Genomic DNA, 25,034 nt, shown 5'->3' with positions numbered 1-25,034 from the left:
AGTTTTCGTCTATACACGTGGCGAGAGCAGTCTAATATTTTTTGCATAATATTATATTATATCGAATTTCTCTCATTTCGTACAACGCGAAAAAAATTATAGTGTTGTATTCCCGAATCCCCGCATTCCGCCAGTCGTCTACAACTCGTATGCCGATATTTTTAGGGATGTCCGTCAATCGGTGTACTTACCATTATATTATTATAATTAAATCGACGATTTGAATACATTTGAAGACGGTTTTGCAACAGAAATATCGTATCGCGTATGTAGGTATTATCTATATCTACGTATTCTTGCATCGATTTTCCTGTCAGCTATAAAAGTTTGGACATTTGCTGTGGTAACCAGCGGATACCAGACTGTCCAGAGTTAAGGTTTTTCGGTGAAATTATATTATTATACTCACCATTCGCACTTGTGTGTCCTTGTAACTTGTTAAGATTTTTGATGAAAATTTTATTAAGGTCTTTTATTATGAATTTATATGATTATTGGTGAAAATAACGCTTACGCGTACAATAACAACTCTCACGGCTCTATGCGTTTTGGAGGTCAATAAAAAGCAAAAACATCGATAATAATATAACAAGAGTTCGACATGTAAAAAAATAGCGCCCACACTGCAGTTGTTGGATTCCGGAGTGTTGACAAATGGCTCATTATCCTCATGTATTTGGAGTACCGAAATATTTATCTAAGCACTATAAGTGAATGGATAATGGTGTGGGAGAGGGGGGGTTGGCTCGAAAAGTTTTTCTACTGCACGTTTTACTCACTTTTACTCATCATTCTATAATTACGCCGATAAACCTATATACAACACTATCGATCGCAGCTGTGGCATTCATGGTTGCACGAGGTGACCCCAACTATATAATATAATAGTATTATATTGTGGTATACTTATGTCGAGGGAAGAACAATAGACTATACGGGTCGTAGCGATGGCGGTCGGAGGTAGAAATAGTCGGCTGTTGTAAAATACAAAATGTATATTTTTCAGGCATCGTAGTGAGTTTCAATAATATGATCGTTGTGATACACGTGCACGGTAAAATAATATGGCAAACAAATGTTATGCGCTCAATGTCGTGTACCTATAATAATAAAATAGTCGTCGCTGAATTTCTTTTTTTCGAAAAAATCGGATGATATTTTATTCTCCGGACGTATCGATGCCATCGTCGTTGTGTATACGCGCTTGGCGGGCACGTGGGACACCCGCACTCTATGGCATAATATACGTAATAAATATTAAATAATAATATCATTATATTTTAGTGTTGCTACGTGTATTTTCGGCGAAATTAAAAAAGGATAAACGAAAAAAAATCTCTAGACGACTACGGTGTGATTAAACGAGTAAAATCGCGAAATAACGTTTTTTTTTTTTTGTTTATGGAGTATAAAAAAAACGCCAAACATTTTTTTTTTGCATACACACAGCATACGGCTTGTTAGTTGTTAATATTATAATATGCGCTATAGAGAATACAATATCAGGGGTGGCCAACGTGGAGTTTGCGTATATGCACAAATTAATGACGGTTGAAAACATTGTTGTACAATGATAATTATGAACGAAATAAAAACGGTATATGGCACACACACGTCATACGCTTATATAATAATTGAATGGAAAAAAAAAATATTTATATCAAACCGTTCATACCCATTAGATTTTTTTCCCACAGCATGACCAGTAACTACCCCTCCCCCCACCACTCATTACAAAAGTTTTGTACATGCCACTAGGCAGTCCGAAAAAAAAAACTAAATCCCAAGGGTTAAGATACACTGGCGTAACTAGGATTTTTAGGGCTGCGCCACACTTAGCGGTTAAAACGCGGATTAATGCAACATAATGTAGCAGAGTGCCTATAAAAAAACCTTACAAAAATTAGTTTGTACTGTTTGCACTATAGAGATAACTTTTATACTTATTTTATGGCCAGACATATTATAATATTAGATAAATACATCCTACTAAAATAAATAACATTTTTTAAAACTTTTTATTAATATTAATTTATTGTAATACAATTTACATCTTTATAAGGTAAGTACTTATAATATAATATTCTTATCGTGTTCAAGTCTAATCTAAAAACTATAATTTTTTTTATAAAAACGCTCAATAATTCTTTTTTCGCATTGTCATATTCGGCAACCCATTCCCCTCCCCCCATTGGTCCCCCTTTAACCCCCTGGATACGCTACGCGTCATAAGTTCCGCAGACAATCCGTATAATATACAGTCATAAGATCTGTTCGTCTGTACAATTTTCGTTATTTGCCTTTTCGGCTTATTCGACTCAAGCGTCACTGCCGCGGCACCCGTCGCAAAGGTCGTGCCGTATGGACAGCCACCCCCGGCAAGACAACAATAGCAAAAAGACCTCCCCTTACAGTATTTTCTCGGGCTTCTCGGGGCTGTGGTTCGCTAGAGAAACGCACAGTGGCCTCCGCCGCCGTCGCACCGCTCGGTCGGTGGTCGGTCGGCGGCGGCTGTCTACGTCGCGGTCGCCGCCGAGGAGAGCAACCGCAGCTGCGTGCGTCGAACAAAACGCGTCGCGGGTGTCGGCGACGGCGGCACATCAGTCGCGTTTCGATCGGCAACCTCGTCGCACTGTTCCGCCGTCGCTGCCGCAGCGCACAATCATAATAATAATAATATTATCACAACAACAATAACAACTGTGATATCGTCGCCCACGTGACAACGACAAAAACTTACGACAACGAAACGTTACAATAATAATATACACATCAAACGTTTTCCTGTCGCCGGAAAATCGACTGTCGTTTCGTTATCGGTACAATCACAATATTATTATCTATTGTCATGGCCCGGTCGTGCATGAATGTCGCAGTGCGTCGTGCGACGGTCGCACCGACTTCGCGGCCCTCCGACGCGTCGCAATAACAACGACGACCGCGACGGCAACAGTTGTTGTACATAGTTACGATACTATACTGCTTTAAACCGACGACAGTGAAATACCATCGCCGCCGGACGACGGACAGCCGACGCGACGAGTTTTATGCGCGCCGCAGCTGGACCACTCGCCGCCGCCACTGCCGCTACAACGCAGACGCATCGACACCGTCGCCGACGACGCCGTCGTCGCATCTTCCTCGACCCGAAACCGTTGGCAGCACGCGCGCGCCATGTACGTGTCGCTGTGCAGGGGAATCCCAGAGAGTTCGTTCAGGTACGACCGACGACCGCCGCGCGACACGTCTAAACGTTATTTTTCTTTCAAATCAGTCGTTGAGGGGACCCCGAGCCCACATGGTCGTGATAGCGCGGTGTTGTCTCCGTCTCGCGACACGGGTAGAGAAAATTTACGTTGGGCAGAACCGACCTTGTGTCGTCACAGCTTTAAAAAAAATTTAGAGCGAATTTCACCTGTTGATAATAACACTTGACACCCGATGGTAAGAATGTAACATTAATAATACCTATATTCTCTAGGGCACCTCCCGTCGTCGTATAGGCTTTTACCGATTTATATTTATATTTTAAAGCGAGTAATGAACGTTTTAAACTTTAAAATTTAATGTATTTAAAGTATTAAAATATAAATTAAATCTATCGAGGTGCCCTAGATAATGTCCTTGACTTCGAGCTTGATCATTGATAATATCGGTCGATTCGCTCTAATATTAAACTTTTACAACAACACGATATCTGTTCATCAAAATTACGTTTGTAAAACGGAGATAACACGTGCGGGTTCGGCGTCCTCTTAAAAGCCAGTTTCAATACAAAAGAATAAAATTATTGTATTCCGAACACTGTTCGATTTTCTCTATTCTGAACAAATGTTATCATTGTAACAATTTCATAATAATAATATATTCGGAACATAATTGTCTTCCGTGGATCACATTTTTCGTTCGGTACCGATTCAAACGAAACGCGTTCAACAATATTTGTTTCGGATATAACTATAAAAGTATAGAACCATTATATTGCTCTGAACATAGTTCACTTTGTTTGTTTGTACGGAAACGAGTCTTTATAATACGAGGTGGGGTGTTTAGGCGTGTGGGTGGAAGGGGGGAATTGAATGTAACTGTACGTAAAAACGATATAAACGTCGTAATAATAATGATTATGTGTTAATGTGTTATGCTTTATAATAACTGTTTCGAGTAAAAAAAAATCGAGTTTGACAATTATTTCAAACAATAACAAAATGTTCACTCTAGTATAATTAATAATTGTAGATTTTCATTATAGTCTTTGTTTTGAGTAGTTTGCATTTTATATTGATTCGCATAAAATCGTCCGGAGGCCATGTACCCAGAAAATCAAATCCGACCCTGTAACATCATAATTCATAATATTATTGTAAAACAACCGCCGGGCACAGTCTGTCGGATACATTTTCACTACCTACTCGGCGCAAAATGTCAGCATACTGTTTACGCTCACACGTAATTCGAAAACTAGCGATTTATAGACCGTGTTATGTCATAAAATATATAATTGTAAGTACCTCTCTAGAGTCCACACGTGCGCGACGACGACGATCGCGATGATGCGATATAGTTTATGTGGACTGAGCTAGGGTGTTTGATATTTAAGCGCTACGATTGTGATGATATTATATTGCAAATAAAATGATAACGAAGACGTGACGGAGACGAGTCTTTGTGCACGCGCACGTACACAGTGACTATTATAGTGAGTGAGAGGGTGCGAGAGAGTGAGAAGGAAAGAAAACAAATTCCAATTGGCCGGCGAACCCCTAAAACTGTACGAAGTTGGTTTACTATAAATTATATAATATATATATATATTATGTTATATGTATATTATATTACGGACGACGGCACTGGGGTTTCGTCGGAATTAATAATAATAATAATAATAATAATAATATAATATAGATATTGTGACGTTCGCGCGATTTGTTAACGTACAAAATACTGTTAGTTTTTGGCGCCAAAAATATAATACGGTTTTCACTCCTATACGAAACGAAAGAAGATTTCTCCGGCTAGAAAGCAGCGATGAGGTGCAGCTGCTGTCGCGTGTTTTCGTGAACGCGTTTGAATGGAAGAAACCACGCGGTGCCAGGACAAAATAATAACAACAACAACAACAAATTCGACGGGTCGGAAGGATGGAGGCTGAATTTCATTATTATTATTATGTGCGTCGTGCGTGTTGTAGAGGTATAATACTCGTGACGTCACTCCCACGTGGACGCCCGAGTTGTTGACTGTATTGTATTATCGTATGTATGGTGCGCGTTGCAGTTGCACTAGGACGCGGTGACATACAGGGTGAATCAACAAGCATGCTCACCGCCCTCTCATATTTTAACCTTATAGGATGCATTTATTCAGATTCTGATATTTGGAAATTTTAATAAGTATCCGTAAACACGTCATGATTTTCGAATACTTCGATTTTGTATACCTTATCATGAAGAATGTCGAAGAGCGAATACTGCAATTTATCTCAAACGTGAACCATCCCACCTTTCTCTGTGAATTTTATTATTAAGCAGCTGATTATTATTTTGAAATAACTCATCAGTTAAAAATTATTTATTTTTGTTCAAAATAATAAAACATTTAATTTGTTGTTTCTTAAATAGTTGTTTTGCAATAATTTCTTACAATTGTATAAAAAAAACTGATTTTGTAAAAATGTATTAGGTACTTTTCGTGGTACTTGTGAGTGTTAACTGTTAAAAGAATCACCCTGTATTGTAATTAATACATCAGGTTAAAATTGTATGACTGTTCTTGGTGACTGAACATTTAATTTGTGAAATATTATTATTATATTATTATGTTTCATTAGTTATTGCTTATTAGTTATTACACATTATGTCGATGTACGTATAATATTATTGTACGAAGACTGCACCTGCAGACGTGCAGGTACCATAGGGCATCAACCTGCGTCGTTTACAGTAGTCAATAATGTTTATGATGATATATTATTATCATGTTATTGATCAGATTTTCTTGGTCTTTGCACGTTGGAAATAATATACGCTGTAATATAGGTATAATAGTTATTACTATGTATAATATTTTCTCCTAGCTATTATTATAATATATAGTATATTACGGTTTAAAAGAGAAAGTACCCACAGTCGAATATATTTTAATCTGGTGGCACATTTTTACATAGTTGATATTAGTGCCTACGATTAAATTGTACATTCCATACTAACTATTATTTTTTCCCTAAAAACGATATTGCGAAACGCGTGTTTGTACATTAAATTTGAATAGTACCTAAATCATGTCATTAATCGTTTGTCATAATGGAAAATCCAAAGGCGCGCTTGTTTTTTATACTCATATATAGTGATATCATTTATCATAGTCATATCTCACGGACTACGAAGTACATACGAATCGGGGCCGAGCAACACAATATTGTCGTAATTATAGTAATAAATTAAATTATGCTTAATCGTTATTCTGAAAATCACAAATAATGCATTAACATTAATCTGGTGTGATTTCTTTAATTATATATTAAACATTGCAACTGCATGTGGAAATAATAAGTCAAGTATTGCATATTAAATGTAAATCACGTAGGTATGCGTGAAATATTACATTATAATATTGTAATTATTAATTATTTATTAGAATAAATTTAGAAAGGAATTTATCACTTTAGACAGTCGAGAAAAATGTTGAATAACACGAAGATTGGATTGTATTTTTCTCCTGTGGGACACCATTATAGGTACATTGTAATAGTATATTAATATACATCAGTATTAACCTGTAATCATACAGGTGGTATATTTCTTCAGACGAAAAACATAATTTTGGTGTACGAGAGGGGTAATTTAATAATAATTATTGCTATAACATTGCAATTCTTCTTGTGGCACCCAAGTATTTGAATCATAAAATGCTAATTCGATTAAAATTAAATTAAATTAAACGTCAATGTATTGTTTATTTCGTTTTATTTATACGAAGTATCACATGCAAATGTATGTTTCAAAATCGAAAGTGAATTTTTTTTTTAGTCGTACTTATATTGGCTATTATCGTATCTTGGCAAGAACATTGAAAACACGCAAGAGTGCCATACACCACATATTATAGAGCGGAGGTTTTGTTTCTATTATTCACTCTAAACAAATGCATATTATCATATATTATAGACAGAGCAGTTGGTTTAAATCTGGTTCATATTATATAAGCGTTGATAAACATTTTATTTTTTAACCATCATCTTCCGTTTGTGCATAACATGTTTTTTTCAAAAAGTACATTGGCGAAGTCGAAAAAGTAAAGTTGGTACCTATAATATAGTAATAGTGATAGTACACCAACTTTTTATTTAAATCTACAAATGTATATGTCTCAATTCAATCGGTTTTAAACATTTTTTTTTAGTTCGATTACTAGTACGACCAGGAATAATTTATGGCGCTGCAGATGTATGACGAGTATAAATCTACCTCGTGCTTCTGATTATTTGAGGCATCTGATTTGTATTTTACTTCCAAAGAATTACTACAAAACCGGCATTTCATACAACCTCGTACAATACATTATAATTATAGCTCTACGTAGTAACTATATAGGTATTTTGTTACGCACAAACAGACAAACTACGGATTTTAAGATAATGTGGATAATCTTTTTTTTTACGTCTATGAGATAATGTTTTGAAATAATTTATATTTTATATTATCAACTCATTTGCATTACATAGTGCCATATATATATATTATGTGCGTTTATAAATTCTCGGAATTATGTTACTTTGAATTATTAATGTAATAAGAAATGATTGCGTATTGATCCAGAGTTGGAATTTAATTGCTCCGCATTGTATGCATATAATTCTAATTTTATATTATGGTATTGATCCATAAATTGACACAACCATTATTTGTGTGTAATCGAGGTTTTTTGCATACTATTATGTCCCATATTATTCAATGTCAAAATGGTATGGGGAATCTGATCTCCCCCGCCCAAATATCAGCATAATATGGTATTAATTTGTCATTGGATGAGTAAATTTTAATATTTAAGAGCCTACGTTATTGAGAGAAAGTGCGTCGAGGGAGGATGAACTGTCGCCACCGAATTTAAAACGTTTGCATAAGGAACAATGTATAGGTTAAGTAGGTATACGATTACCATGGAATTAAAAAAAAACCATATATTGGCTAATATATCGATCCATTCGATCCTGTTACTGATGCATGTTACCGCACTCGTTAAGTGTGAAAATTATGATTATACTGCTCGTGACTATCGTGAACGCGAATGTTTAGGTATGACGCCATTGCATTTTTACCTATATTATTATCCGAAGCATATATTGTCCAACGTTTGGACACGAGTAAATTTTAATAAATATTATATTGTTAACTTTATTATTAAATGTAGCCTGTAGGTAGTGCAAGTTCATGATATTAATTATTCTAACCACAAACGACAACTACAATAACATCTTTAACAAGGAAAAAGAAGTCTGTACAAACATATTATTATAAATTATAATATACTTATAAAGGTACTGCTATAGTGAAGTTGGCGCCGTTCGGAACATATACTATTATAGTACGGAAAAGGTTACATGCAACAGTTACGTAATAATAATAACTGTTTTGCTTATAAGTTATAAACGTATATCATATCCGTATATTATTCACTAAAAATAATATACAATGTTACGTGGGTGCATTTAATTGTATTTTTGTAATGTATATTATAATTGTTTTAGATGTAGGTACACGGTACAAATATTATATTATAATAGTCATGTGATGTGCGTATAGACGGTTTAAACGTTCAATTTATTTCGTAGAAAACGAATCGTTCTAGTTCCTATTTAAAAATGTATATTATCTAGCGTGACTCTATTAAATTATAATATAATATAGTTAGGTAGGTAGTATCAATAAAATCAAATATATGCAAGACGCTGAATTATTTTAAATCAAACAATTTAGGGGAGGACTCTACCTTGCGCTCGCAGTAATTTACAGTGTGAAAATAGGTTTTTCGTGAACAAACATTGTAGAAGCTGTACAAAATCACCATATTTTCATGGACAAATAGACGAGAATATTATCAATACTTTTTACAAATGCACATTATACACTTATTAATTTAACCAGAACATTATAATTTATCTAACAATAGTGGAGTGTATCGTTACACGCATACATCGTATACACGCCACTAACGTTAGATAAAATATAATGTTCTGGTTGAATTAGTAATCGCATAATAATATATAGGTTTATGCCTTGTTAAATAGGTAAGCGATTCGTCAGAGGCCAGCTTAACTACTTCTGTAAACCAACTTTGTGCTGCTGATAAAAACATGTTCTCTATCTGTCCACGCGCGGTCACAATCGCAAAGTTTATTCCGAATTGATGTTTTCAATCCTCGCGAACCTCGGCTGTTGTGCTGTTGTGTGATTCGTAGTTTCATAGTTAATATAATATTTATTATTAGTAATACGCGCTTCACCTGGATAAATATAATTAATTCATAGTATTGATTCAATTTATCGGAAGGACAGAAAAATATTATTTAATATTTACGAGTGCCTGTCTATTATATTATAGTGACTATATCGAGTACCGAAATGTGGCCACTATTTAAGTATACAGTTGTAGGATTCATATAATTTTCGGTACGAATTGCGAAAGTGAAAATGTGCATTGTGCACCTACGACTAACAAGAAGGTTAAGATTTTTTGGTTTAGTTATGTGTTTAAATCTTCAAAAGAAATTTAGTTTGTCCATCGTTAAGCTATTGGCATATTATTATTATATTCTATTTTCGATTGACTAAAATACAAAAAAGCGTGTAGTACGAATTTATTTTCAATTGTATTAAACACGTACAAATAAACAATCCATTATCTTCCATACAACAAAATATTCTTAAATGCGCGTCTATATTATATTGCATGCATCGAATTATTATTAAACATATTTAGTGTTTAAACAGTCAAGTACCTGAAGCTGCTACTGTCTAATAAGTTAATAGATATATTTATTTTAAAATGTTAAATTAAAATGTTTCGTAATTGATATGACTGCTGCGAATATACCTATTGGTAACTTGTATAATATTATGCTGTATAGTATGGGCTGATACTTTCATACTAAAAATTAATTTGTTAATCAAGAAGAGACAAATATCAAATCGAGTGTATATTTTAATTGATTGTAGTGTGTGTAATTAATTTCCTAAGCTAAAAAGGTATATTTGATGGAAGTCATTTTGGACAGGTAGTTTTTTGTTTTATTTGCGATGTGCATATTATACACAGATAATTGTTTATTGAATTAAATCTAATAATTAATTTATAATGATGAAATTTTTCTTTACTCGTGCCGTGGATATAGACAAGGCTACGCATGTTTTTTTTTACCTGTTTAGTTAAGTTAAACTATACTAGTTAATACCTATAGAAAAAAGTAATATAAATTAAAATAAAAGTTATCTAACGTATTTTTTTTAAACTTCGTTAAGAAATTAATTAGCGGATTGAAAAATGTAATAAAACTTAATTGAAAGATACAATAATTTGACATTTTTAATCCATTAGATTAATTTGGATATTTTTTCGATTTCAGAACCGCGTGTGTCAAAAACTGTAGTTTTAATAAAACGTTATGACAGGTCCATAAACTGGATCTATTTTGTAAATTTCGTGTATTGAACTGATTAATTATGATGTTAAAAACCTTGATATCAATTGCCTAAATGTATAAGACTTATTATTAACATCACAGCGTATAGCTTTACAGTAGTAGACCACGTATTTCGTCTAATGACAGTCAATTCATAATATATGTTTAAATCATTTAAATTTTTTTAGATCATTTTTATTAGTTAGTTCAATTGATATGTAATGATACAATTTTAAATACATTTAAAAAACGAACTTAAACTGTATAATTCATTATGGATATAGTATAAACTCAAGGGTTTCCGTATCATATTATTACATAGGTAATACCTAGGTACTTAATTTTAATTAGAGATCTCAATTCATAACTTTCATCGTGTTGTCTAAAATAAAAATCATCTATTTATTATATTTGTACTGCTTATAACTTAAATCATAACTATTCCTTAATTTGAATATGAATTCATAATAAGACAATATTATAATGTTATGTAATAATACCTACAGCGCGCGCTTCGATTTAAATACAACGTGTTATTATTGAACTGTTGAATTTTATTCGATCTCGCGGAAAATGTGAAAGTTGCAACAGTTTGTTTTTCTATTAATGAGTTACTAATTAATTTTCAATAACACACCATAATATGACGAAATGTCGAATATAGCATGTATTTGATGTGTGTTATGGCGTATAATACTTTATCAACTTTAAGTGTTCGGGTACGACGAACCTTGACCCGATCACATTGGAAGCAAAAAACAGCAGTAGAATATACCTAATTTATTCCAATAATGAGTTATGTTTGGTTAATTATATTCTCGATTAATATTATATTTGTTCGTTATCGGATGTAGTATCAAAAACACTTTCTATAGAAGGCTTTTTGTCATCTTGCATCTAAACATTCTAAACAATAACATTTTACTCCGAGAGCTATACCTATATGGCTATATATAATAATATACTCGAATAATTATTAATCTGATACTGCACGTGTTGAGAAAATATATGGCAATATATTATTGTGGATTATAAAGACATGATTCAGTTCTTTTGCCGATCGTAACCGACCTCCACAGCTTACTTAAAAAAGTTGCATAAAAAAAAATCAAAATTATATGCATTTTACATTATCAATAAGGTCTTAGAGGTATTTCAAATATTCAAAACTTTACCTACATGACCAGTGGCTTCGTAATATTATATTATAATAAATGGGTAAAATATTAAAATGAATCGAATATTGACATTCCTATTATAATAGTGTTTATTATAAATACCTATAATATAACATTTAAAAATTTTAACCTAACATTTAATGTTCATTTGATAAAAAAAAAAACTTTAATTTTTGAAATAGTTATTCGATGATCACCAAAAAGCGAAATAATATTATAGATTATTATTGGTGTATTTCAAGTCGTAATTTAGTTGAATGGTTTAATATCCAACGAGAAAAATCAAATGATAATTGACTGCGCTTACTCCTTCACTTTACTCCTCCTCCTCCTCCTACCATACCATAAGTCGGTCAATATTGAATGAGTGAAACGGACTAACTTTATCCCGATCGTGGAATAAATAATAAAATCAAAATGTCCATGGACAGAATATTTATCAGACATATTTTTTATTCTTGGACAGGACAAGTAGTAGTTTTTTACTCTCTTCCTCGCAATATCGAAACTTGTTTTCTCTTAAATAATATTAATTTGCAATTCATGATATCGTAACATTGTAACCATTCGTTTAAATTATTAACATTCTTCTTGGTGACTATAGTGAGGCGTTATCATTAATACATATTTTGCTGCTATAGTGCTATATAAATATCGAGTGCTGCTGATTTCCATTATTATTTTGTTAAGAACTGTATATAAATAGTTTTAAATTTAAAAATCAAAAATACTAAATATTGTATAATAAATATTAGCAATATATTTTAATAAAAACTTAAAAATTTATCGTCATCATTTATATCGTTATTAAACTAAATCATTTAAAGACCGTAGTTTGCCTACCTATTATTTTAAACTTCCTTATCCATTGCGACATATTATTACTTATTACCTTTATACAAACCCACGATATAAAATATCACAATATTTTTTTTCATCAAATAATTATTTCATTCATTAACATTTAATACGTATTAATATGTTCATACTTCATATATCTGAATTTCAAATAGGTATGTTTTAGTAGTGATCCATTTAGGTACAGTGTACACAAAGTAGCAGATAATTACATCATAATAAATTGTAATGCGAACTATGCACTTTAATATTTTTAGACTTTCGTATTGTAAATATATCAGCGAAAAATGTATATAAATAGTAATTGTGTAAACTGTAAACATATAATATGGGAATTATGTATACAATATACATTTATGTAACATCTGTCATTGGCATACATTATTTTTCTTTGAAAGAAATTAACTATGAATTACATATAGGTATATAGTTGCAGTTAATTATGTACGTATCTTTAAGTTGTTCAATTTGTGGAAAACAATTAATAACAAAACAGTTAACGTTAATTTAATTTAATTTCTTAAATAAACAAAAAAAGAGGTATACTCGTACCTACTAATTTATTACTATTAACTTAAAAATATTCAATTGAAAGGTTTGTAAATGTTTTTGTTTTCTACCAGTTTGATCCTATTTCAAATAGTTCACAGCTTATAAATAGAATTTCACAAGTTTAGATTATATTATTTAATTAACAATTTTTATCATTATTATTATTATTACTATTTGTATACCTAGTGAGATAAACCTACTTTGATAACGTTTACTGAGATCGAGCGGCCTCTCCCACCTAATTACATAAACGACCTTTCCACAATAATATAGAACATGTTAATAAAAATAATAATTCCATTAAAACCCAGAAGTGAAAATGTTTCATACAAAATGAATGCGTAGTATATTATGTAGTTTATGTACCCCACGTCCTCACTATCCGCCTACCCGTGTAAAATAGCACAGTAATAGTTCACGTATTTTATGTGAAATGGATTGGTAGATGTTACAATAATATTATTATTTGATCATATCTGTTAGCTGTTACCAGGGGTGGATCTGAAGCTTGTTTAAGGGGGTGGCGAGTAGGAATATTTGAGTGATATATAAAGTACCATGAGAATCCAAGTTCAGTTTAAATACTATGAAAAAACATTGATAGGTAACCAATTATTGTACCTAATTAATATGTGTAATTAATAAATAATCTTAGTTCCAGCTTAAAAATCTGATTTTTCTGAGAAGGTATACAAAAATATTGCGTTTTAAATCCAAAAGTATAAAACTTTAAGTTTAGCATAAATGCAGTTCAGCTCCCAAGTATTTTTTGGATTTTTTTCTTCAAAATGTGTTTTGCATGCTAATTTGATGGTAATTTCAAATAAAAACGCTCAAACATAATTTGTATGTTATGGTCAAAAACTTTTTTTTTAAAAATTTTTTAAATTAGTTAATATAACGATATTCGATCTTTGGTTAAGAAATGTTTGAATCTTTATTTTACGGTATTTAATGCAGGCATTGGCCGCCAGGAGCGCTAAGAAGGCCGATTCTTTAAATAATTCTGTGTAGCGTTATACGTATTATAAAACTTGGGAACATATGTAGCTTACTTTCCAAGCGATTTTTTGGAATATTTTATTTTGAAAATGTTAGTATTATTATGCTCATTGTGTTGGTTTTTAAAAAAATCTTAAGCGTAATCGCCCCCTTCCACGAATCCGCCCCTGGCTGTTACAATCTAATGCATTTCCGATTTATTTCTAACAATATAATATGTTTATAATATTATGATCATGTTATTATTGAAACAATTTATTTATTTGGCGGTTTGTTCGTGTAACGGAATTTTAAGCACTTGACTTAATGTTTTAACACTACGTAGGTACTAAATAAAATAGCGAATTATCTGATACAACAGACTACGCTATTAACTAATTAATTGTGAGATAAGATATAGAAACTATATAGGACTAAACAACGCTACACCAAACCGCTATAAGTAATATTATGATACTTCGAAACAATTTTATTTTTTAAAATAAAATTATAGTACTTATATTATTTTTTACATACAACATTCGTGCAAACTATAATATTATTATATTATCTACATATACTCTAGAATGATTTTAAATTAGGCGGAAGAGGACGTACAACCGCGGTATTATTAAATAAAATAAAAGTGTAATGGATTTGCTTTCAAACTCTTATCGCCCAAATGCCCATTTTATATCATATACCTACAGAGGTGAAAACTCTGGCACTTGTGCGTTTGCAGAAGAAACGTCCATAGTTGAATATTGATAATATAATCAGTAAACAGACAGGTAATTTTTCATATTTTTTAAATAGATTTTTTTTATTATTAGATGACCTTTAGTCTTATTTATAACTTATAAGGTTTCATTAAACGGTAAGAAAAAAACGTGCGTGTAGGTTGTTGTCTATTAACTATCGTAGCCACAATTTTAAATCGTACCTAATATAATAATAACAATTTAAATTATAACAAACTGAATAACAGAGTATATATTGCAATAAAATGTAGGTATATTTTAAATTTAATAACTAAAGTAGGTACATTATTTTTCTAAGCTATTTGTCTGTTTGTTCAGTACCATTTTCTAGATCTTGAGTGTCTCTAAAACGCGTGATTGATTAAATTTTTTTTTAAAGTAACCGTCAACGATTTGCCGTTAAGCTAATGTCGATTTGGATAAAATAACATTGATAATACTAAACATACGTAACCCTAGGTATCGATAAAATATATTATTCGCTAGGTATTTAGAATTGAACAGATAGGTAGGCACCTGTAATAAAATATCTCTATACACCGAATAATGTAGGTAGCAATGGACTTATTACGATTTAAATCATTATCAAACTAATCAGTATTAGTCGTTAAGTCATTAAGTACGGTAATTAGTTCGGTGGTTCTGACAACGAGTGGTTACTAAGTGTATTTCGTTTCATACTTACTGTGTGAATGTAAAAACCACCAACATCCTACAACTGAAACAAAATTGATGTGTTCTTTTTGGAATTTTCACATAAATTATTGGGATCGCAGTAAGTCGTCGATTACTTAAATGATCAGTTCAAGTCTGCGGACAGTTTTGAAGTAAGCGTTTGGTTAACATTAATGATAATAATATTAATAAGTTAGCATTACTTTGGAGTCGACCAACAACAATAATATTTCTTTTGAACAGCAGTAGGTATGAGCACCATAATAATTATGTACGCAATTTATGTATTTTATTTGCGCGTATTAAATTTAACTAATGATTTTGAAATATTAAAACGAATTGTGAAATAAATCGTGAAAAAAATTGCGAATGAATTAAATAAAATATTAAACCACGACATAAATAATAAATGCAAAAACAAAAATCCATAATACTATCTTTGTGCACTCCGTAGATCATAACAATGCCGTCCAACGCGTATTATATATTTCTATTATATTGTCCTTATTAGTTATTAATGTTATCAAAACAATTGTGTTGCATAATAGCACAAGCATAAGCATGACTAAATAAACTTCAGATATATACAATAACTTATTGTATATATCTGTGAAATAAACAAGCATGATATTATGATCGCTATAAGATTACCTACTGCACGCATATTTTATATTTCCCCAGACTTGGAAGAAAAACTAATATCATGGGAAAAAAATATTATTCCCACTACAACTATACAGGAATTTTACTGTTTCTGCCAAGTCTGGTGGAAAATGTGCAGTGATGGAAGAAAATTTGTTTTTTGGTGACCATGATTCATGCCTGTTTATTTAGTCATGGTTGTACATTTCTATCATAGGTATTAATAATATAATACTATAAAAATATAATTTTTCCAACTACAATATTTGTTGGGAACAAGTATAAACGTTCTGTTCATTATCGTACAAGACAAATTATACTATCTATGACAAAAAACGAGTACTTACAGCGATTAAAATGTGTATTAGATACCGACCGTATTTTAGGGGTTCAGTATAGGCAAATTTCAAAGTATTTGTGCGCAATATGTTGTATGTATGCTTAATTCGTGTGTGACTATAATGTAAAAAATCTAGTGGGACGCTCCAGCACGCGATCGCACATGAAACATATCATCATCAATCTGAAGCCGACAAATAATATTTTTCACTAAGAAGCAAGTTGAGGTTCTTTTTGTTCACCCCACTGAAAAAACTAGTAAGTAATGCGACAAGAATTCTGAAAAAATGTTTAAACTCGTTATTAAGTTTACTTTATTGAGATCGATCATCCCACTTTTACGATTTATTTATTTTCAATCCCGAATTATGAATTTTTAAAGAACCTCCAATTTGTACATTTTAAGGGGATTGCAGGAGACGTATTTTTCATACGTTTTAGACCAATAAGCGGTGGTAAATTGCACATACTTCGGAATGTCTGATTTAAATTTTTTATACATGTATAAACTATTTGACAAAATATCTAGGCTTCTTAGGAAGTTGATTTTCAATTTTCAATTTTCAATTTTAAAGGACATTAAAAGGACGATTTATTTTTCAAAAATCCCATGAAATTATTTCATTACATTTGTATTTATTTTGGGCACATCTGATTTTAAATCAAAAAAGTGATTCCTAAGAAGCATAGTCTAGAAGTTTATAAATTCAACCACTTTTTTGAAATTACAAACAAACTTCGGGAAGTATGTTTAATTTACTACCGCTTTTAATAGTTTTTATAGTCATGCAAACAAGAATATATTTAATTTTTCACGAAGTATTGACATGTGCGCGTGCGCGTGCGAGAGTTACATCCGGCGGAGGTTGACCGACGTGGCATTACTGTGATTCTCGGAAACACACTAATAATCATTTACTAGTCACACATAGACATAGCCCAAATATGTTCATATCATGTAACTTGCCTTAATATTACCCTTTAAAACATGATACGCTGGAGTCCCCTTAATATTATCCAATAATTAAGGGGTAGATAAGAGTCGATATTTGAAAAAGAGGTATGATCGGTCTCAAGAATACTCTATAAAGAATTCAAATGTTTTATGTTTCCTACATATATATTAATTATATTGAGTACATAGTACACACAAAATATGCATCACATAACTTATTTTATTATTATAAATCGATTTGTTTGGTGCGCGTATCGGCAATTACGATTGTCGCCGTGTATCTTAGTTGGAGTAACGTATAAGGTAGAAGGCGCTATGTATGCAATATGACAAAAGTAATATTGTAATTTTATTTTATTGATATCACGTGAATTGGGCAAAACTGTTTTAGATTCTGAGCGAAGTGATGAATGTATTAATTTTACAATGATATGTGTTTTTTTTTATTTTTTTTATTTTTGTGTCTGTCATCACCTTTTAGGACAGTAAAAAGCTCTTGGATTTTCTTCAACAGTAACTTTTCTGATAGGAAAAAAAAATCTATTTGGTACTTTGGAGGGTCAAAAGTAAAAATTTCCCAGTAGTTTTCAAAAGCGACGTGAAAGAAAAAAGAAAAATTAAGGAAAAACGGGAATTTTTACGCAAAATCTGTTTTCGAGAAAATCGATTTTGGTTTTTGATGTAACTCTAAAACAAATGGTCGTAGGGACATGACATTTTGACTGAATGTTTATATTAGCATTTTCTATACGCCATAACATTTTCCAAATATTTTGACTTAATTTGAGCTGTTTACGGACATTGTCAGTTTTCTATTTTTTTAGTTTTTTTTTCTATAAATATCAATAAAATTTTATCTGTTGAGTAAAAAAGCTTGAAAATTTAATAGAAGGCTCCTAGGTTATTTTTCCAAAGGTAGATGAAAATAATTAAAAATCCTTAGTCACAGTTTTTATTTATAAGCATTTAAAGTTCAAATTTTGACAAAATACAGAAAAATCACGAAAATTAGCATATTATTTTGAGTTGAGAATTTATAAAAATTTTTCTTTTTAAATCTAAGATTTGAAAATGTAATATAAGATTACTCATAAGTTTGTCTACCTTTATAAAAAAAAAATGTCTACAAGAAACTTAAATTAAATTTTTATGAGCGTCTGAAATTTATATTTTTACAACATTTGATATTCACTCGATTTCTCATGTAACAATTTTCCTATTTTATTGTAATTAAAAAACGAATGACTGTAGATACTTGAAAATTTCACTGAATATTAGCAAATATACTAAAACACTTATATTAGCATTTTCTATACACCATAAAATTTTGAAAATATTTTGACTCTTTTTGAGCTGTTTACGGACATTGTCAGTTTTTAATTTTTTTTGTTTTTTTTTCTATAAATATCAATAAAATTTTATTTTTAGGGTAAAAAAGCGTGAAAATTTAATATAAGGCTCCTGATATATCGTTCTAATAGCAGTTGAAAAATATTAAAAATACATAGGCACAATTTTTTTTTATAAGCATTTAAAGTTCAAATTTTGACAACATTTATCAAATTTATAATTTATTAATTATTTTGTAGTTAAAAATATATAAAATATTTAACTTTTATGGCCAAGGATTGAAAATTTAAAACAAGGCTCCACGTAAATAGGTTATATATAAATTACTTTATTCATAATAATATCATCAAATATACTTGGTAATATCATAGGCTGACTGACCGTTTTCGCTCAGAATCGTTTTTCTTATACAATGATATTATATCATTGAATTCAAATTTAACACCATCCATTGCAGTAACCCACTTGTAACCTACTGTACAGCAGAGCGACATCCACTTATCCACAGTCCTTATTTTTTTTTTTAAATACATTATTTGGTTTTCGTGTGACAGCTATTTATAATCATGTAAAACGCGGCTCATAATATAATTAATACACTTAATATGACCCAATCATGGACTGTGGCAATTATAGGAAGTGCCTATATACATTATGGAATTTTTTAGACAATAATATACAAAGTAAATGAGAACGATTTCGATATTATAAGAATAATTATTGTATGATTTTTATTTTTCATTTATTCATACGTATAGTGAATAGTGATTTTGTATTTCAATTTTTTTTTTTTTTAATAGTTTATTCTACCATCGTACCATTATTGTAGGGTTATGACTTATTATAGTCTGTTTGAATATGTAATATTTCAATCAAAATTACGGTGAAATAATGTAATTAGTTAATTTTTCAGGGCTAGATAGTAGTAACTAGTAGTTAAGATAATGTATAATTTTTACTATTCTTTATCGTTATTGTTTTTTCAGTGTTTTACTTTTCTGAATGACACCATACATTTTTAATTTCATATTCCAAAGCTGAATATTATTCCGTGTATTTCAATCTAGAGAGATCAAATTCTGGACAATTAGTTCATTAGTTATTACTTATATAATTTATAAGCAATTAAAGTTCTGTTGAACGGAGTGGAGTAGTACAGGGGTATCCCGCAAAATGTTGGCCATTACTCCGCTAATTTAAGCTTTAAATACTTATAATATTAATGAACTATACTTGTCCAAAATTTGATTTTTATGGATTGAAATACTTTGAATAATATTCTGCTTAGGAATATGAAATTAAAAATGTATGGTGTGTCATTCAAAAAAGTTAAAACTTTTTGAAATAATGAGCGTAGACACTTAAATAGATCACTCTATATTATTTTTTCTGTTCAAAAATGGAATTACTATAGTTCAAAATACGTGGTCGTGAATTGCTTTCAATAATTACAACAGTTAACAAGTGAACGTTTCAACTCTATGGCTCCAGTGGTAACGCACCCGTTGAAGTGTTGAACTGTTGGGTGGACAGAAGTTTGAAACGGCATTTGTTGTCGTGTATCATAAGTTCGTAACCATGCAAATTTCCACAAAAATAAACATTAGACTTGGAAAAGCACGTCGTGCGCATGTATTGTTGTTTACACTCCGAGAAATCGAAGGGGCTCTACGCGTCACATACCAATTATTCCCAAAACAGTATCAATTCCTCGTGATGGATTTTCGTTAACAAGTAAACGCACGAGTAAACGCTCAAATAATATATTATTATACATTTTACACGTATATTCGGTATTCGGACGGAACGTACAACAGGTGTCGGATTAAGGATATGTGTACATTGTACAACTACCTATATCTATACCTATATCTACCTAAATTTGTAATAATTATTGTTTGTTCGTTGTACAGTCGCGTGTATGCAGTCCTCGCAGTCATCGAGTACGCCCGTCAGTCGCAGTTCACCACGCCTATCGTATTAATATTACATATTATTTTAATATTTATTATTTATATTGTATTTTCGAGTAATACGTCTACCGTGTGTTTTTCATTTTTAAATCTTGATCGTTAAGGTTTTTCTTTTCCTACGTTTTTCATCTTCCTTTTCTTTTTTCTTTTATTTTAATCGTTCGTGTTATCGCCGTGCGTTTTCGGCGTGCGCGCAACAGGTAAACTTAAATCGTTATACCGAGGTGGATTAAACCACCTTGCGTTTATGCATTATACATTACTATCGCAATATTATATTATTATCATTATAACAGTGACGTCGTTAACGGATTCTAAATGACCCAATGGCTAATGCACAATCATGGTGGGGGAATTTACTTGAAAATGCTCGAGTGTATATGTGTGTGTGCAGTGTAGGTATATCTGTATTTGTCTGCTCGAGTGCGCGCGCGTATTTATACTGCAGGGTGAACCGGTGGGGTCAGAATCGGCTGTCTCGGCGGTGGTCGCGGCGCCAAGCCCCTTCTCAATGTCTGGCCAAACGTTACACCGATATTGGTTTACGTAGTTGGTTTTTTTTCCCACTCTCGTATTTCGTACTTCCAAATTATTATTTAAGTCAATCGAAATAATATTGTCATACCGATTATATTCCATTCTCTAACATAATACCCGTTCGTCGACATCGCCTTTAACAACCGTAAGTTTTAATTCAAATTTTGTTATCTCTTAATGCTACGAATATTATGTAGCTATAGCGTTTGGTTAGGAACACGGGGTTTCGTCACGAGGAACCACGTGTGTACTTATAATATACCTACTAATAATTATGTTTGGTAATCTTAGAGTTTTTCCCGGGCACACCAAACACCTATATTAAACAAATGATTGAATTATTATTATGTATTTTGATGTATCTAGTAGTTTATCATAATAATATAGTATTACTAGCTGAACCCGTGCAATTCGTTGCCTGTGAAATATACCAACTTTTTATGACTCAAACTTTGTTCAATGCGTTATTTAATATTCGGTGTATGATGTTCTAGATTTATCTTAACTTTTCTGTTTGCCCGAAATAAAAATTCTGATTCGCAGCAGTATAGTACCAGGTAGGCAATCTACCTGCGGTAGATCGCGGACCCCATACTGTTTGTATGTAAGTGTATGATTTAACTCTAAAGTATCAAAGTTATAACAAGTTTGTCGTTTTTACTTAACTCTACCTACGGTGGATTAATATAATCAATTAATACAAAATCCTAACCTAATCCTAACCTAAAATCCGATGAATAAAATAAAACCAAATTTATCCCTTTTTAAATTAGCCTATCTTCTTCCCAGAGGTCTTATCTACACACAAACATTCATAGATAAAAAATAATAAAATAATAATACAAATCAACAATTATGCCCGATTAACCAATAGCGATCAATATATATTACATTATTATTATTTTTTTTTGGACAACCCTTGTCACGTAGGGGTATGAAAAATAGATAGTAGCCGATTCTCAGACCTACTGAATATGCATATAAAATTTCACAAAAATCGGTCAAGCCGTTTCGGAGGAGTATGGTAACTAACATTGTAACACGAGAGTTTTATATATTAGATGACACTATAATATTGTTTTGGTTGGTAATAATTTTTGAAATATTTATTATCCTATATTTTTTTTTATAAATAAACAATCTATACCTTAGGGGCACAATAGGCTTATGTGGTTGAGTATACATATAAATTAATGTTAATAATCATGCAAAAATTAAATATTAACAGGACAGGTTAGGTTAGGTTGACACTTGATGTGAGAAGTCATCCACCAATGACACTCACTAATAATCCTATATAAATTTATAATGGATAACTCAAATTGATGTAACCAATAAAAAAACGCATTTCAAATAATCACAGCAAAAAAGGAAGTCTTTATAGTCGTATTTAGTATATACCCACGGGTGTCGTAAGTCTAATGTCAAGTGTTTAACTACTCTCAACTTCAGGTCATATGGTTTTACTGACGTTAATAAAATTCGCATTTAACGTCCCGAGGGGCCTATTGAACAATTCCAGAATATCGTCCCACGTTTACTACTCCGATGTGCATTCCGCATGTATATATGACACGAAAATCCTAACCATCCCCATGGAATTAGGTCCGCATTTATGGACACAGACACGTCGTTTAATTCGTAGGACGGCGACGACGATTGATGGATGTACTAGTGAAATAACAATGTATAATACACGGATTACTATAGTAGGTAGGTAGTATATAATTATATATATTGTAATGTCTAATCAGACACTAGTCCGGAGATTATAGAAAAAACAATTTAGGGGATGGGATTGTGTTGGGTTGGTGGGATTTGTACGTTTTTTTTTTGTGCATTATAATTGATAGGTGTACGCTATTATAGTTATTAGTTATTAATTATTAGTAGGTACTAATGTTTAGTCTAATAGTACTATAATGCAATAGATTTAAATTAAAACTTAAGACAATATTATGATAATGTAAACTTGATATGATAAATATATAAAATAAACATATTGTCTTATCCGTATTGTAACTTTAGTAAGAATATCACTTACCACGTCACTGCAGGGGCTCTGGGCCTGCTATACTGTTCGTATTGGGATTTCAATTATAATAATATAATTTGTAAGCGCGGATGCCCACGAATGACATTAATATATTATAATTTATATTATATATGTGCAACTCGATTTTTACACATAGTATCGTCGCGGTCGTCGAAAGTTATAAAATAATATTCGCGATAACTAAAAACGTGTGTTGATTGGTCGGCTACTGCAATCATCTATAGGTATTATACGCCAACGTTTATATAACAGGTGCCTACAATTAATTATTAGCACACGCGTTTGACGTCAATATTATTATCACAATAATTATAGTATTCAATAATTAAAGAATATATTAATTACTGCGAGTATAATAATTATTGCCCGTGTTCTATACTCTTTGCGGGGTGACGCGCGGGCTCTCATAAATTTAATGGTTTTTTTTTTTTATAATGATGACATATTAATTTAAAATTTAAGTCGGTAAATATGTATACGACATATTACGTATATAATATAATATACATCACGTCATTTACTGATGCTCATGTAAAAATGTTCACTTTTTCAGTCAGAACCAACAGGTTCAAAGGCCTTGTAATATACATTTTTAGTCCGTCTTTGAATTGGAAATCTAACGAGGACGGTAATGTTGGCTGTGTTATTAAAATTTACTTGCAGAATTTGGAAAGGTTTCGTGCAAATAGTGCGTTCGATCCTAGGTTGGGTCAAATATTTGAAATTTTAAACGAACATATTTTGTTATTCGGTATTTATAAGGACACTAGCTGATCCCGCGCACTTTCTTGCTAGTAAAAAATGACAACTCTTAAATAAATTGTGATTGTTCAACTCCTTTGGGTGTAACTCGATGCAATAAGTGCAACTAAGCCACCTTGGAAAATTCGATTTGATGCAAGCTATTGTACCTGATCTGCTCAATGGTAACCAATAAAATAATAAATACTTATTCTACTAATTATTTCTCCTATAACCAATAGCAACCATTTATAAACAAAATTATCCATCGTTAATATCAAAATCCCTGTTTGAGCCCCCCGGGTTGGACCTCCAGGGTTTAACTGTGAATCTAAATCATTCCGGGAACTACACAAACAATTTCATCAAAATTGGTCTAGCCGTTTAGGAATTCATATAGGACACACAAACAGACAAACATTCATTTATATAATATACTACCTAGCAGATCCTGTGCACTTCGTTGCTCGTTAAATGTACCATCTCTATATGACTCAAACTTTGTTAAATTCATTATTTAATATTCGGTGTATGGTGTTCAAAATTTATCTTAACTCGGAAATTTATCTTAACTTGCTCGGAATAAAAATTCTAATTCGCAGCAGTGTATTATCAGGTAGGCAATCTACCTGCGGTAGATCGCGGACCCCGTGCTGTTTGTACGTATGGTGTAACTCTAAAGTATCAAAGTTATACCAATTTTGTCGTATTCCACCTGTGGTGGATTAATATAATCAATTAATACAAAATCCTAACCT

The 25,034-nt window shown here is 31.6% G+C and overlaps 1 protein-coding gene across 3 annotated transcripts in view; it reads left to right on the top strand.

The window, feature by feature from the left end:
- The first annotated feature begins 2,599 nt into the window (after positions 1-2,599).
- The window catches only part of LOC132940399 (facilitated trehalose transporter Tret1-like), a 47,229-nt gene continuing 24,794 nt past the window's right edge, over positions 2,600-25,034 (top strand). Inside the window, exon 1 of one of the 3 annotated variants that reach the window (XM_061007990.1) lies at positions 2,600-3,218. In XM_061007990.1, the coding sequence (XP_060863973.1) occupies positions 3,175-3,218 (44 nt within the window). In that variant the 5' untranslated portion in view covers positions 2,600-3,174. Of the gene's footprint in view, positions 3,219-15,640; positions 15,836-21,464; positions 21,625-25,034 lie in introns of those variants that run through there. The other 2 variants (XM_061007991.1, XM_061007992.1) reach the window with 2 other exon arrangements.

The sequence above is a fragment of the Metopolophium dirhodum genome, chromosome 3, assembly GCF_019925205.1.
Source record: "Metopolophium dirhodum isolate CAU chromosome 3, ASM1992520v1, whole genome shotgun sequence".
NCBI classification, from domain to species: domain Eukaryota; kingdom Metazoa; phylum Arthropoda; class Insecta; order Hemiptera; family Aphididae; genus Metopolophium; species Metopolophium dirhodum.
Note: the sequence above shows the minus strand (reverse complement) of the source record. Positions and strands in the feature narration are given on the sequence as shown.